This window comes from Manis pentadactyla, chromosome 1 (genome assembly GCF_030020395.1).
Source record: "Manis pentadactyla isolate mManPen7 chromosome 1, mManPen7.hap1, whole genome shotgun sequence".
Lineage (NCBI taxonomy): Eukaryota > Metazoa > Chordata > Mammalia > Pholidota > Manidae > Manis > Manis pentadactyla.
The window spans coordinates 69,669,623-69,686,403 of record NC_080019.1 but is presented as its reverse complement, the minus strand read 5'-3'; the positions used below and the strand labels follow the sequence as shown (position 1 = coordinate 69,686,403).

General features: G+C 48.4%; 1 protein-coding gene across 2 annotated transcripts in view; it reads right to left on the bottom strand.

Moving 5' to 3' along the window:
* The window catches only part of KY (kyphoscoliosis peptidase), a 44,292-nt gene extending 27,790 nt beyond the window's left edge, over positions 1-16,502 (bottom strand). The window contains exons 1-3 of one of the 2 annotated variants that reach the window (XM_036877338.2): positions 16,060-16,502; positions 12,884-12,946; positions 9,034-9,096 (exon numbers count right to left, since the gene is read on the bottom strand). In XM_036877338.2, the coding sequence (XP_036733233.2) occupies positions 9,034-9,096; positions 12,884-12,946; positions 16,060-16,195 (262 nt within the window). In that variant the 5' untranslated portion in view covers positions 16,196-16,502. The remainder of the gene's footprint in view (positions 1-9,033; positions 9,097-12,883; positions 12,947-16,059) is intronic. The other variant, XM_036877339.2, reaches the window with a different exon arrangement.
* Between the last annotated feature and the right edge of the window lie 279 nt (positions 16,503-16,781).

The window sequence follows — 16,781 nt, the reverse complement described above, 5'->3', positions numbered from 1 at the left end:
TTGCTGGAAAATTCAAATAAATACTTAAAAAGAAATAACACCAGTTTTTCACAAGATCCTTCAGAAAACAGAAGTGTAATGGATGCTTCATAACTCATTTTATGTGATGCTAAAACCAAATAAAGACAGCATAAGAAAGAACACTACAGACCAATATCCCTATGATCACAAAAATCCTCAACAAAATATTAGAAAATTAAAATCAGCAATACAGTAAAAGGATAATACACCACAGTTAAGTGTGGTTTGTTTTGGAATACAAGGCTGCTTCAATATCTGAAAACCAATGAATATAATTCACCATATTAGCTGGCCAAAGAAGAAAAATGACATGATCATATCAGTTGATGCAGAAAAATAATTTGACAAAATTTAACAAATATTTGTGACAAAAACCTTTCAGTAAAGTAGGAATAGAAGGGGACTTCCTTAATCTGAAGAAAGGTATCTACCAAAAATCCACAGCTGAAAGCATATTAAATGATTAAAAATGGAATACTTTCTCCCTAAGATTGGGAACAAAGCATGTATATCCACTCTCACTGTTCCTAGTAAACATTGTACTGAAGCCCTATCCAGAGCAACAGAACAAGAAAAGTCATATATGTTGGAAAGGAGGAAATAAAACTCCCCTTACTCATAGATATGTCTACATAGAAAATTCCAAGTAATCTACAAAAAAAGTTCTTGAACAAATAAGTAAGGTTAGCATGGTCATAGGATACAAGGTCAGAACCCCCAAATTAATTTTATTTATACTGGCAATAAATGATTCAAAATTGAATTTAAAAGGTACTATTTTCCATAGCTCCTAAAACTGAAATACTTAAATATAAATATTTTAAAAATTGCAGGAACTGTATGATGAAAACTACAGAATATGATCAAACAAATTAAAGAAGACCTAAACAATGGGGAGACATACCATGTTCATGAATTGGAAGACTCCATATTGTCAAGTTGGTAATGCTCCCTAAACTAATCTATAGATTTAAAGTGACTTCAATCAAACTCCTTGGAGGAATTTTATAAATTGTAGATACAGGCAAGATGATTCTAAAATTTAGGTGCAAAGATACAGGAACTAGAGAAAACAAACCAATTAAAAAAAAAGGTGAAGAACTCCAAATATCTGTTTTAAGATGCACTATAAGGCTACAGTAATCATAACAGTGTGATGTTGGCAAAGAGACAGACACCTAGATCAGTGGATTATAATAAAGAGTTAAGAAATAGGCCCACACAAATATGGCAAATTGATTTTTTTGTAAAAGTGCAAGCCAATCCAATTATAAAATAGGCAAAAGAACAGATATTTCATCAAAGAAGAGATTACAGATGGCAAATAAGCATGTGAAACTGATGTTTAACATGATTAGGTATTGGGAAATGCAAATTAAAACCACAATGAGATATCACATCTATTACAAGAGCAATAATAATAATAATAATAATAATAATTAATAATAAAAAACAGTGAATACTATATGCTAACAAAGTTGTGGAGATGCTGGATCTCTCATACACTGCTGGTTGGATTGTAAAATGGTATAGTAACTCTGCAAAACAGTTTGGCAGCTTCTTATAAAACAAAACATACACGTAACATACAACTCAGTTGCACTCTTGGACTTTTATCACAGAAATGAAAACTTAAGTTCACACGAAACTTATACACAAATATTTACAGAAGCTCTATTCAAAATCACTCCAAACTGGAAACAACCTAAATGCCCTTCAGTGGGTGAATGGATGAATACTCTGTAGTACATCCATATCAAGGAATACTTGTCAATGATGCAAAGAAACTCTTAGCAGTGATGAGGGGATGTGACTGCAGAGTCCACCCAAGAGAATTTTTGGAGTGACAGAACTGCTCTGTATTCTGATTGTAGTGATGGTTATGTGAATCTTATGTCTGTGTTAAAACTCATAGAACTATATGCCAGAAAATTAATTTTACTGTATGTAAATTATAAGTAAATTAAAAATAAAAACCAACCAAACCAAAAAGCCCAAACAGAATTAAAATAAAACAAAAGCTTGGATGCTACAAAAAGGTGTAAAATAGAAAGTGAAAATCCAAAAGAGGATTATGGTAAACATGCTTTTTGTGACCTGCTTCCTTCATTTACATTTTTACAGATCAATGAGTGTAGTCATACATTATCATTTTAAGTGGCTGTACTTAAAATTAAACTATTCTATAGTTCATATGATCCATCCCTTTTTGTTGGGTAGTTAACTTTTTCCAAATGTTTTGCTGTTATAAACAATGACATACTGAACATTGTGATACCTACCTCTTGGCACACTTCAAAGCAGTTCCTTTAAAGAAATTCTTAAGTATGGATTAAAGGGTATGGAGAATTTTAAGGCTTTTGTTAGATATTGGTCAACTTTCTTATGATTGATTTTATTATAATAAATGAATGATTTATCAGTTTGTGATCCCATTAAAGTGCAAGTGACTGCCCATTTTGCTCATTCTTGCTGTGTTTGATTGCAAAATTGGCCACAATGCTTTGTACTTTATCCCAATAAGAGGTTTTTTTTGTCCATCCCTTGAATCTGGGTTGGCCTTATGGCTTGGTTTAGCTGATCAGCATGAAGCAGGTGATTTTGTGCAAGCTCTGAGCCTAGGCCTCAAGAAGCTTTGCAGTTTCCATTCTCATTCTTGGGATTCCAGCCACAACTGCCATGGGAATGAGCCTAGGCTCACCTGCCAGAGGTTGGGAAACCACATGGAATGGAGTACAGGCATCTCAGGTGAGGCCACCCTAGCCAGCTGGTCTCTAGCCAACTAGCCAGCTGATCACAAATGCATGAGCAAGCCCAGCCACAAACTGTGATCAACTGGGTACGTTTCAGACAAGAATGTCTAGCCAACTTAATTGTTTGAAGCCACTGAGTTTTGGGGTGGTTTGTAATGTAAAAATAGAGCACTGATATACTCACTAACATTTGCTTTTTATCAATCCTTGAAATTTTTATCAATGAATAATGTATTCTTTAATTTTTTAGTGAAGTTTTTCACATATTTAGTTGCCATTTAAAATTCTTATTTTGTGAAATGCCTATTTCTCTATTGTTGCATTATTTTTTTCCTTACTGGTTTTCTAAGAGCTCTTTTTACTAATCCTTTCCTGCTAAATGTATTGCAAATTTTTCATGGAATAACAATACTGACTTTATTATGTAGCTCATAAACTTGCTTTGCATGCAAAAGAGGGTAATTCTCAAACAATTTTATATGATACAATGTGGCCTCCTGAGGCATTGCTTTGAAGGGGTTAACATTCATTTTGAGTTAGTTTCTAGCACATTCATTATCAAAGAAAATAAGCCTGTGACTTTATAATTAAGACATTAAGCATTTCAAAGTTCAAAGCATAATTCAGTTCTGGTCATAGGATCGTGCCATTGCCATCGGCAGCGAGTACTTCCTGTGTGTCTCCCCGTGAGCAGGAGGCAATGGGCCTCTTTCTTTGCCTTTTCACTTTCTCCACCTGAAACATTTTGGGGTGTTTTTCATAGTGGGTGCCAAGCTACACTTGGCTGCAAGATGCCTTTTGAAAAAAGGATGTGAGAAGCATGCACACTCTCTTCCCCACTTTTTTTATTTTTGAGAAGGTATCTCTCATATTTATTGATCAAATGGTTGTTAACAACAATAAAATTCTGTATAGGGGACTCAATGCACAATCATTAATCAACCCCAAGCCTAATTCTCAACAGTCTCCAATCTTCTGAGGTATAACGAACAAGTTCTTACATGGTGAACAAGTTCTTACATAGTGAATAAGTTCTTACATGGTGAACAGTGCAAGGGCAGTCATGTCACAGAAACTTTCAGTTTTGATCACGCATCATGAACTATAAACAATCAAGTCAGATATGATTATTCGTTTGATTTTTATACTTGATTTATATGTGAATCCCACATTTCTCCCTTATTATTATTATTTTTTAAAATAAAATGCTGAAGTGGTAGGTAGATGCAAGATAAAGGTAGAAAACATAATTTAGTGCTGTAAGAGGGCAAATGTAGATGATCAGGTCTGTGCCTATAGACTAAGTATTAATCCAAGCTAGACAACGGCAACAAAACATCCACGGATGCAGAAGATTTCTCTCAAAACAGGGGGGTGAGGTTCTAAGCCTCACCTCTGTTGATCCCCAATTTCTCACCTGATGGCCCCCCTGTGACTGTGCCTGTCTTAGGTTGTTCCTCCCTTGAGGAATCTTACCCGTCTCTGGCTAACCAGCCATCTTCCGGGGCCATACACTCTCTCCCCTTTTGTAAGCTGTAATACACAATGCTCTGAAGAAGTCCTGTAGTAATGAGGTCTATTCACCTAGTCTGTTCTGTTCAACACAGTTTGGAAAACGCTGGACTGGAATCATATCCAGAAGCGTAAAGAAGCTACAAAACTGAGCGACTTGTTGATTGAGGCCTGAACAACAAACCTCTTCCCCGAACTTCTCTTGAAGTCTTGGTACTCCCAGTTCAGCCATGTCTCCTGCCAGAGAATGGACAAATGGAAAAGCAAAGTACTGTCACCGCCCTTCCAAGGGCTCAGAGCGCGGCTGGCTGGAAGCTCCGCCCATCACCATTTCTAATCCTGCCCTTCCTTCTGGCACTTCCTCTTCTCTCTCCCCTCTTGGACAGGGGCTGATGGCCCACATTCTCCTGAGTCTCATTTCCTGACTCCCCCAAAGTGGTGCTGCTGACCAGCATTCCCTCAAGGGGAGCAGCAAAGTGCTTCAGCCTCCCTAATCTGTGGGCATGTGATTCCCACTCCACTTAGAGGTGTGCAAGAGCACTTCTGGGTGCTTCTCTGCTTCAGGAACTGGGCCTGGGCACACTGTTTCCAGGTGAGTAGCATTCACCAGAAAGGCCCTTGCTTCCTAAAGGCACAAAGTGGTAAGAGTTTGCCAACTAAGACATTCCTGTATCAAATACAACTCTTAATTTAAGGAACAAAATTAATTTTACCAATCTCCAATGATAAAAAGTGAAACATCATTTGGAGCAAAATTTAAAGTAAGAGAAACCCTAACTACAGTCAGATTCTATTACACTAATCTCAGCAGTAAAGACCAAACCCGGAGGAGATCCTTCCTGCAACTTTAGGTCCCTGGTGGCTCTCTCAGGGCACCCTTCCCCAGTTCTACCCATTGTCACCCAAATGCCATTTCCAAAATACCATTTAACAGCTTAGTAAAAGTATATGAGCAGTTGTTTTTGCTAACACTGAGACTTGGTTCCCAGGCCCTTTTTAGATGCCGTCAGCTCTGTTCCTTTTCTCTACCCTCTCGGGTATGGAGATGCAGCAGGCAAGCCCTAGCATGTTCGTGGCCAGCTGCCTTGGGCTGCCTCTTACCCCATCAGGAGAGTTCTCCCACCCGACAGCTTCTCTCCAGCTCCTCTCCAGCTCTCTGCAGGTTTGAATCAGGATTTGTCTAAAGGCCTAATTTGCTCAGAATACCTAATACAGGGATGGCAAACAGATTTTGTGTTGTTCATTAACTCTGACTGACTGGAAGTGGCTGCCTGGAGTGTTGATCAATTAGCAAAGACTGTCAGGCATCTGAATGTGTACGAATGTGAGTATGTGTGTGAGTGTACACACACATGTGGGTGTATATGTGTGCATAGAGGCTGTAGGATTCATGTCAGATATTAGCCATCACTGACTTAAGGTTTTCATTAACTTTGTGTAACTGGCTGCCACATTTACCACCTGGATTCTTTGTTTGGATTTTTTTCCTGTAGTAGCTGAGAGTCAGGAAACCTCAGCGGCAGTATTTTTAATTTAAAAAGCCCCTTTAAACAGCCCCTGGCTAGGTGGTCAACAGAGACGTGCTGTGTGTCTGCTCAGGGTGCAGTCGTCGGCTTGGTGTAGAAACTGTAAGTTCTGATAAGCCATGGAAAACATGCCGGCTGCTGACGGGGGCAGTCCAGCACTGCAGAACTCTCCCCGGGTACTACTGGACTCAGCTTAAAAGCCCCACTTAGCAATCTAGTTATGAAGTGACAGCTGAGGGTGCTGGTGCTCAGGGGCAAGGGCTGGGGTGTATGATGAAGAGTGTCTCTTGCAGCGCGGACAGGCCTCAACTTCCACTGTGCTTCTAAAAACACCGAGTCATTCATGATTCCTTCTGTAGAATGGAAGGGGACATACACAGATGTCCCAGGTCTGGAAACATGGCAGATTGACCCAGTGCGTGTGTAATCAAAGAAGGCACAGAGTGTCTGCATGCGGGTAAGGGTGGATGACCAGGAAGGATGGAAGCCTTAACAGAAAATTCACTCCTCAAGGAGAACTTTGGGATGTGAAGTCACAGGGCACCAGAGCTCTCATTGAGCTCACACCCCTAATACAGAGTCAGCTTCTGAAGCGTCCTTCCACACAAAGATCCAAGATTCCAATCTCTTTGTCATTTTGCATAAAGTGGATCATACCTGGTGCCCCCTCTGCTGGACGCTCTTCCCCGGATGCCCACATGGTTTCCTTCCCCACCTCCTCCCCTTACTCAGATGTCACCTTCTCAGAGAGACCTTTCTCAACTACTCTATCTTAAATTGTCCCCTACGGTAGGCTGTGGATGGCCCTTAAACATACCTGTGTCCTAATCCCAGAAACCTGTGAATGTTACCTTATATAGCAAAGGGGACTTTACAGATGTGATTAAGGATCTTGAGATAGTAAGATTATCCTGGACTATCTGGGGGGACCCAGTGAATCACAAGAAGTCTTATAAAACAGAAGCAGAGGGAGATCTAACTACTTCTACAGAGAGATGGCAGTGTGACAACAGACCCAGAGACTGGACTGATGTGGTTACAGGTCAAGAAGTGCCAGCAGCCTTTAGAAGCTGGAAGGGTCAGGGAACAGATTCTCCAGCCAGCCTCCAAAAGGAGCCTGCCCTGGCGATGCTGACTTTAGCCCAGTGAGACTGCTTTGGGACTCATGGTCTCCGGAGCTGTTTAAGAGAATAAATTTGGGTTAAAGCACCAAGTTTGTGATAATTTGTTGCAGCAGCGGTAGGAAACGAATACATACGCACCCCCATCCTCCTCCCTGCTGCATTTTCACCTCCAGCTTCATCTAACACCCTGCATTTTACCTGGGAGGGCTGCCTGTCTCCCTTATTAGGGTGTCAGATCCATGGAGACAGGAGACTGTCGGATTTGTTCTCTGATGGACCCCAGTGCCTGCCTCAGGAGCTGCCCTTTGTGGAATGAATGGATCAGTATCTGTGTTGACTCCAGTTCAGCCCTGGAGAGGGGCAGCCTTGTTCCCGCTGTGGACTGGCTCCCATAGGACCCTGCCAGGTCTGTCCCATCCCAACCTACAAAGGGTTCTGTCCTGCCTGTGGGACGCCCAAGGCCACCCTCCTTCCTGCCTCCTGGATGCCTCTAATGCTGGGAGGTGGCATGTGTGTGACCCATGAGAGCCGAGGTGTGGTGGGCCAGGTGCAAATCTGGTGACTGGCCAGCCCCGTCCCACTCCCACTAACCTGGGACACAGGGGGGCAGTGTGGTATGGATGCCCAGCAGGAGCACCCTGCTCAGGGACAGCAGCCTCCCTAACCTCAGCTTTCTGGTGCAAACAGGGATAACACCATGACCCTATCAGGCGTCCAGATCTAAGCAAGATTAGTGGTCACTAGTGCAGTCTCATTTTTGTGAGGTATCACTTTCTCATGTTTTGTGGTGACAGTGGGGTGCTTTCAGCCCATTTCAGAGAAGTAGTGGGGCCTGGGTTTGTCCTGGTGGTGCTCCGAGAAGGTGACAGGTTGCAGTGCACCCACTGAGTGAGCTCTGGGGCCATATTCCCAGGAACTCTGGCATAAAGGGATGCTGACCCAGACTGCACGGAGGGGCAGCAGCGTTGTGCTAGAACCCATGCTAACAGGCCTCGGCCCACTGCCTGCAGTGCCTCTCTGTGGGGCTGCTGGACTAGCTGGTGTTTCAGAGAGCAAGTCCCCAAGAGGTTCTGAATCATTCAGGGGCTCCTACTTCACCACTGCCCCCTGGACCCAATCAGATGATCTCCTTACAGGTTAGGACATAAGTACTGGGACCACCAGTGGAGAAATCTTAGGGCCAAGTCTCTGAGAGCTCAGAGACACCAGGCCCTGAGTCTCAAAGCAGAAAAACCAAGAGGGGCAGTTAGTGGAAGGGCTTGGGCAGTGGGGAGTGGGGTCCCTAAACTACCCTAGGCATTGCCTCCAGCTGTAGCTATGGGGCCCTCCTCTGTCTATCATGTCGTGTTCTTAGATCTGGACTACAGCATAGCTAGCCTGGTGGTGCCCTTGCCTGCCCTCTTGGAGCCCCCAGAAACCCCAGGAAGGGCCCTCTCCCTCCGCCTTGCTGAGCTGGACTTGTCCCTGGGTGGCAGGCCCTGGGAGGCTCGGTCTTGGAGAGGCCAGGGAAGAGCTGTGGCTCAGAAGGAGCGAAGGCTTGGACTTGGAGAGCTGGCAGGGTGAGCACGGTTTCCAGGGGTGCTGTGGAAGCAGAGCTGTGTGAAGGCTAACAGCTGAGGCCCTGGGGGTGGGTTGGGGGGTCAGATGGCTCCAGCTCTGACTCTTGCTGGCCATATGGTCTGGGATACATGACAACCTTTCCAAGCCTCAGTTTATTTATCTGTGAACCGAGGATAGTAAGAGTACCAAATAGGATTGTTGTGAAGATTAATTTACAGGTTTAATTTACATGAGAATAATCATGGACCAGGCTTAGCAGGGTGCCCAGCACATGCTTAGCACTCAAGAAATACTAGCTTAATGATGACAACGAGGATGATGACAGCAGTGCGTTCTGTGGCCCGAGGACTTCATTTCTCTATGCCCTGGCACCAGGCGGCCTCCCACTGTTTCCCACAGGATGTGGGCAGAGGGAAAGGACAGAGAGGACCTGGCTGCCCACAGTCAGTGCTCTGCACCTGCTGCCTCTGGCAGGGGCAGTAGATCCCAGCACACAGGAGCTGGAGGAGAGGTCCCAGCTGGTGGTGAGTCCCTTACCTTGGTTACCATAGGAAGTGATGACCTGCGTCTGCTGCGGGAGCTGCTTCACCACCAGGTTTCCTGTTTAAGGAAGACAAAGGGACCTGCAGTGCTCACTGGGACCCTGGTGAAATTTTCCCTGGTCAGAGTGGGAAGCTGTGCATGTCTGCAGAGAGGCAGGCTGGCAGAAGTCAGGCTCATCCAGGACCTGGCTAGACACATGCCCACCTGTGTGCATAGCCCCAGGGCCTGCCACACATTACTGAGCACAGCTACGCACCTGAGCACAGAGGCAGGTGGCTGTGACCTGTGTGCACACACCCGCATGCGTCTCAGCAGGTGCCAGCAGAGGCTGGGTTCCTTCCCAAGAAGCTGGGGACACCTCCCATGGGCTAAGTAACCACAACTCCTGACTTGGATATCGCCAGGCAATTCCCAAAGCACAGAGGGATGCCTCATTGATCTCCACACCTTTTTGTGGCCTGAGCTGGGAGGTTCCCGTCCTGATTACATAGCTGGTGGACTTGCAGCTTGGACTGGTTAATTTTTTTCCAAAGACCCCTCAGCCAGGGTGGGTTTGACTATGACTTGAACCCCAAGTCTCCTGACTCCTAGCTCAGCCTCCTACCTCCCTCTGAGAAGAATAGGGGGCAGTCTGCCTACTACTCCAGCTTAGGAGTTGGGGTGACTTTGAAATTTGGTTCGGTTTCATGAACATTTGCAGGGCACCCACTACATGAAGGCTCTCTCCACACACTGGAGATATTTATGTCCCCAGACACAGAGCTGTCCTCCAAGCCTAGTGGGGCCAGCCTGCTGTGAAGAGATGCCCAGTTCCTGCCCTAGGCCATGAAGGCAGAACCCACAGGCTTACCTGCCTCTCCTCTGGGAAGTACCACCTTTTCTGCATCCCTCTGTTTATAGCTGCTATGGTGGCTGGCCCTGAAGCTCTACTCTGGAGGGGTGAGGGGGGGCGGCTAGGGAAGGGCCAGGGTTGTGGCAGCAGGAGGCTCCTCCACCCATCCCGCCCTGGCCTGCCAGCTTCTCCCTTGGCCTCCCACTGGTCTGCAGAAAGACTGCTGGGCCTGCCAACAGAAGTGACCACTGGGGCCAATGTCTGGGTCTGAAAACAAGCATGCTTCCCCAAGGCAACCTGGCCCCACCAGATTCCATTCAGGGGATACCACTCAGTGCTTCCCACGCCTGGGCCCCAGCACAGACCAGTCAAGGTAGGTGGTGGGTCACTGAGCTGGGCTGGACTTGATTCACCTGGCGGGGGCTTGCCCTGGAGAAGCCTGCCTGTTCTAGCCTTTTCCTATGAGCAGGCTCAGCCAGGACCCTTAGACCCAGGCCGAGGTCAGTAGGTTGGCCACAGGCTAGGACACTGTGTGTGCCAATCCCGGGTGATGTGCTGTGCTGGGCTGGAGCTCCAGGCCTGACTCAGGAGAGGACAGGGAGGCCACCGCCTGTGGGCACAGCTGGTTGCACCTCTCCTTGGCCAGCCAGTGGAGGAAATAGGATCTGGGAAGGGAATCCTCAAGGAGGGTGATTGGCTGGCATAGCAGCTATGGGGTATTTATAGTCAGGCCCACACACTGGTTTCCTTGTAGCTGTGGGGCATTAGTCCCCGTGCTGCTAGGCAGACTTCGGCCAGGACCAAGGAAAGCAGCCAATCACAGCCGGGGAAGCCCGTTGCTGGGCAAGCTAGTGGGGGTGGCTGGGCCCAAACACCTGCTGCTCAGAAAAGTTTGGAGCACTCCAGGCTCCCCCCACCCTGCCAACGCCCAAGCCCAAGGAGTGCACAGGGCAGCAGGAGCAGGACATGTGCCCCTTTGGATCAACCCCACGTTCAGCCACACTTGTGTACACGCCACCAGCATAAGCCATCAGCTGCTTCCTTTTCAGATGAAAGCCATCCAGTTTCCAGGGCTGGGTGCCCTGGGCACCAGCAAGGCAAGTATGTACCCAGAATCTTGCCATCAGAAAACACAAAAAGGAGGTGTAATTTTAATTTTGCATGCATGCAAGTGTGCCATTTGAAAAATAAATACAATTTTACTTTGAATTACGTATGTTGGTGGAGTGGTGGAACCATCATCTTTTCTGGACTCAAGGCTGGTGCAGAGCCTCTCTCCAGCCCTGCATAACTCAGTTATCAGGTGGTTTTGCAAGAACTCCTTTATTCATTCTCTTTATTGGCTGACATATTGTGCTAAGACCCACTTCGTGTCTTTTAGAAGAGTCTTGTAAAAGTTACTATGTCCCTCTGTGCTTTGCTACATTTTTCCACCAACCTTCCCGCAAGCCAGGACCCCTAAAGACATTAAAACTTGGATGAATTCAGCATATTTCAATCCTCTCCTAATGTAATAACATGCTTGACAAATTCTATGATGAGTTTCAGACAACTCAGGCAAGGTACAGAGCTCAACAAAGGTGTGGCGTCTTGTTCCACCCACTGTGGCCCTCCTGCCCACTCACCCACTTGCACCCTGGCAGAGCATGCCTGCTTGCATGGGTTGTTGTGCATTTCTGTGGCTGACAGATCTCTGGAGCTCTGATTCCTATTATAATTCTCACAAGTCTGTAGCATAGTTCCGCTCACTTTGGTGACTGGTTCAGTAGAGCTAGAACTGGTGCATCTACCATTTGATGGCCCAGTAGCAAGATTAAAGAAGCCAGCCACACATGCATGCCCATTGACCAGGCCTCTGAGGGGTGGTCCCCAGAGGGGGTCTTGAGGTTGACTTGTCCCCATGCATAGTGCAGGGGACACAGACAAGCTCCTCACCTCCAAGGTGTTGAGACTATTGCAGCAAACGGCATTACAACCACAGTCATTTGAACATGGCCCCATGAGGGCAGGGGTTCTTGACTGTGTTGTCCACTGTTTCATCCCTAACAATTAGAACCCAGCCTGTCATAAAGTAAGCCCTGTAGACCTTTGTTGGGGGAAATGAACGAATGAATTTACTTTTAGGATTTCATCCTTCTCTTTCATTACTGTCAGGATGGCAGGGCATAGCTGTTTGGTCTGGTTCAATTGGGGTCCTATTTCCCCAGTTGAGGAGGGTCATGGAGGATGGTTTCTTCATACTGGCTTTTGATGAGTTAGTTATCTGATCCCATTGCTCCCACAGCCAGGGTCAAACTGAGCTCCTGGTAGGGCTCTAGAAGTGGAGGACTGATTCTTATCAGAGTTTTCACAGGCCTGCAAGTGCAGTTTCACTCATGTTTATTCCTGGAGGCTGCTAATGAATATCTGAGGGGCACAGTATAAGGCCAGTGGCATTAGTCCATGCATGGCATTCCCAGAGGGACCCTGGGCCTGCAGGGCAATGGACACCTGGCACCAGAGAGAGGAGGCTTTAGAAGCTGACTTCTTTAAGATCTTACTTTGTATTCTGGGTCTCAGGTCAGCAGGGAACCATAGAACCCTTGACTGGCATCTCCCCAGGCCTTGAGTGATCATGTCCCAAGGCAGGCCACTGCCCTTCCTGTTTGGAAAACATTTTCAAAAGATGGATGCCCCGTATGACATGAGGAGCCTTGGTTCCCATGGGAACACTCTCAAACCTCACTGTCCCAAATGATGTCACGTCCTTCCCTGTAGCTCAGCTGGTGAGCAGGGGGACACCCAGGCTCATGGCATTGCTGTCCTCCCTCACACCCTCCAGGACCTCAGGCGACCTGCTGCCAGGGAAAACTCCCAGGGTCGCAGTAGCCCCAGAAGCCTGGCTGAGTCATGGCGCAGCCACTTTCTGAGTGGTTAAATGGCCAGGGCCAGTCTTCAAATGAGTGAAATCGAATGCCCCCAAGTCATTTTTTTTTAATGTATTGAATTCCAGAGATTGAAAAAAGAATTTACCATGCAGGTTGTTGCCTTCGAATTGCTGCCATCTCCGGATTCCATTTCCAACGTCTTGGAGCCCTGTGAAATAACAAAGACTGGTGTGAGGCCCTCTGTGTGACAGAGACCCAGGCCAGCGAATGGTGGCTGCAACATATCCAGGTTAAAGTGGGGCTGGTAGAACTTGGCTCTCGGGATTGAGGAAGGGAGCCTGTGAAAGACGTGCACTTCAGGGAATGAATGCAACCCTCAACATTTAAGACATTAAGAAAAACGTTAAAATCATAGTTTTCAAGGGTGGTAGGGTTGGTTAGCAGGATCATCCAGGGAGAATTTTTGCAATGTAGGTGCTCATTTTTCACTCCCACATCTCTACCACATGAATACAGAAGCATTATCATAGAGGACACTTGCCATTCATTTTGCCTGCCTATTTCTGCACATGGCCAGTCCCCCACTTTGGGAATATTGGTGTGGGGTGTGGAGTGGGCAAAGATTGCCTGTCCCTTTGGTAACTGAAAGTGATAGTCACCTATTCTCCCAGCCTCCATTGCACCTGAGCATGGACATCTGTGGCCTAGGCATAACCAGTTAGATGCACCTGTGTCCAATTGCGCCTTGGGACCTGGTGATGCAACATGGAGGGGAATGGAGGCTCTCTCTTTCTCTCTCTCTCTCTTTCTCTCTCTCTCTCTCCGGTGGCAGCTGGAAGTAATGGCTACAAGGTCGAGTACTTGGCACAGAACTGGCATACATTCTGGCAGTGGGAGCAGCTGCAGTAAAAGAGGTCCTGGCACAAAATTGAGTTCCTGGCAAAGAAGGCACATCTAGTGCTCCTTGGTGGTAGCAGTGTCCTCAGCAGACCAGCTCTGCTGTGCAGCTTTTGGTGCTGTTCCTGGAAGCTCAGCCTCGAACCTGCTTCATCGGCCCTCTCAACCACTCTGAGGCCCCCAGGCCCTTCTCGATGCCCTTCTTTTCTGCATAGTCAGTGTCTGGGGCTTACCATTCAGAACCCTCACTGACACACTTGTGCAGTGGAACGGGCAGGTCACATCAGCTTTGGGATAAAGCCTAGGACTTGGAAGCATTCAGAGTTGGTGTAGGCAGCTGTAGGCTACCTCCTCCATGGCCAGAGGAATACATGATAGGACTTCTGGGCACATTTTTGAGAAACACTGAGCCAAGGAAATGGCTGGAAAAATGCTAGGGCCCTGGGGGAAAAGGGAGAGAGCATCTGTTGGCCTTGCAGCTCAAAGCCCTGGTGCACATGATCCTTGCCTTAGCAGAAAGCCATCTGGTCACATCTCTACTCAGTCCTCTGTATTGTGACAGTAACTGAGCTCAGGTAGTCCCTTGCATAGCCAAGGACCCCGGGGTGGGGAGGAAATAGGAGGAGATGCCTGTAAGTGGGCACAGGCATGTTTTGGATGTTATGCACCAATGGGAGGCCTTGGAATAAGTTGGTCTTGGTCAGCACATCCCTCTTCAGGCTGTGTGGGCCTGCAGGTTTAGCCAGGGGTCTCCTGCACATCATTGCCCAGCACACCTGGATGCTGTGTACCTTCCTTCTTCCTGTTCTGGTACAGAACTGTCTGTAGTGAATGAATGACAGAAGGCTCTCCCCTGCTATAGCATCTGAGACAAACCTCCATAGGAGACTATCTGGAGAAAAACATCATGAGAAAGAGTTGAGCAAGCAGGGTCTTCTTTCCCTGAATCATGGTCACGAGTGTGAAGTATGTTGGTCTAGAGTCATGTCAGGTTTGTGCTCGGAGTTGGACATCTCTCGTAGTAGTCCTAATCCCTGGCATTTCTGGGGCTTCTCATGTTCCTCACCCTCTCTTTCTAGTGTCAGAGCCTTTAGGACAGATGTGGTCAGAGGAGAGAGGTAGGTAGGGCCTCATGGGCTGATCCAGAGCTGGGCCTCAGGGGGACCCTCTGGCCTTGCCTTATGCCTTGGGGGAGATGCAGTGTCTGTAGTAGGAGCAGCCATATTTGCTCTACCAGTGTCCTCCTTACAAATACTCCAGGTGGGCCATTTCTCTTTGTGCTGGGTATACAGCTCAGAGAACCAAAGAACCAGCTAACCCAGCAACTCTGGGCCCCAAATCCTGCTGGAGGGCCTATTAACATTCTTGGTTCTCCAAAATCTATTTCTTTCTCCTGCCTGCCTTCCCAGAGGTCACCAGGAGGTATGGGGCAGCTCCAGCCTGTGTGGCTAGTGGATGCAAAGCCATTCAAGGCACCATTGTTTCCAGCGGAAGGTGGGTGTTGAATGCATACCATGGCTCTGGGGACAGAAGAGCCACAGGCAGGCTCCAAGGAGCTCTGGAGGTGGAGGGTAGGCAGGAGGCATAAGTCTGGATGGGCTGCCAAACATCACTCCCAGAGCGCAGTCATCCCGGTGCCTCCAAAAAGGCTCATGGGGGCTTCCTCAGAGACCTAGGACCTGAAGGTTCCAGACTTCCAAGGGGCCTATTTAATCTCCATTGTTATCCATCTATACTCTCTTCATATTGTGCCCTGTCTTCTGGAGAAAACGGACGCCTGGCTTCTGCTTTCCACAGTCACTCTATAAACAGTGGCTCCATTTACTAGTTTACCCTTCCCCAGAAGTCATTAGGACAAATAAAAGTAATAGATAATAAGTGAAGGTGAGGAGAGCAGATTCCAAGTGTAACCAAACCAGTCTGTGTGCCTTTTATACCTTTTATGGCTCCTACTGTAGGAGGCTGGGAGAGGGCTCACAAAAGGGAAAACTGAGTCGTGCAAGAACACCAAGAGGGCTCCCCATCTCAAAGTCTCATTCAGCACACAGATTTCCCTGCGTCCCTTGTGCCCTGCAATGTGCTGCATAGGGCACAGGCCCCAGCTACCCAGAAATCAGGCCTGAGGCTCCAGCCTCCTTTCTCAGGGCATCTTCCAACCCTGATGTGCACCCTTCAGAGAGTGACTGATGGAAAATTGAGTGGAAGCACACACAGGCTCGCCTGGGGAGTCAACCCGGGACAAGCACGGGCTGCGCGTTGCCATGGGACGCCAGGGCCACCGCGCTGAGGCGCAGGCGGCAGCGGGGAGAGAGTCGGTCTCCCGGACCTCGTTCCAGGGCGCGTGGGGCGCCCCCCGGCGGGCGGGCCCTGGGGCAAGGAGGCTGAGGTGCCGGGGCCCCGGAGGGCCGGGCCGGGGCTCATTACCTCCTCTGCGTTGCGGCAGCGCGCCCGGGTCCGTCTGCCGCTCCGGGTGTGCGCCCTGCGCAGCGCGCAGCTTCTCCGGGTGCACGATCAGCAGCATGTCGATGGATACGGCGTTGCTGTCCTTCTTCAGCTCCATGGTGCCGCCTCGCTCCCCGCAGGCGCGCCGCGGCCGCTCCCGAGGCTGCCTGCGCTGCAAATGGCCCCGTGCGCGCAGCAAGCCGGCGCGGGAGCCGGCGAGGGCGCAGGAGAGGGCGCTCCCCCGCCGCCCAGCGCCCGGCGCCGCGTTTCGCTGACTCTGCCAAACATGCCATTAGGGCCCGCCCGGGAGGGCGCTACCTAATGCAGCAGCTCTAAGTCACCTTTGAAAGGAAATCCCCAGCCGGGCCCTGACCAGCTCCGGGGCCACAGGTCCAGAGCCTCCCGCGCCTTGGGCCCGAAGCGCCTGGCCGGGGCTGCAGAACTGTGTTCCAGCCGGCCGGGCGCGGCCTCACCCCTGCAGCTCCAGGGGGCGGGGAGGGGGCTCCGGAGGGGGCTCCAAGCAGACCTCCTCCGGAAGCCACGGCACAGAAATTGCACATACTGTCAGCAGAGAGAGTCAGTTTCGGAGGGGAAACAGCAAGGGGGCTTCCAGACTGAATTGCAAGGTGTAGCGAAATTGGCCGAGGTTTGACTTTGGCCCCCACTCCCTCCAGGACTGGGTTTTGGAGGTTCGCAGCTTCCTC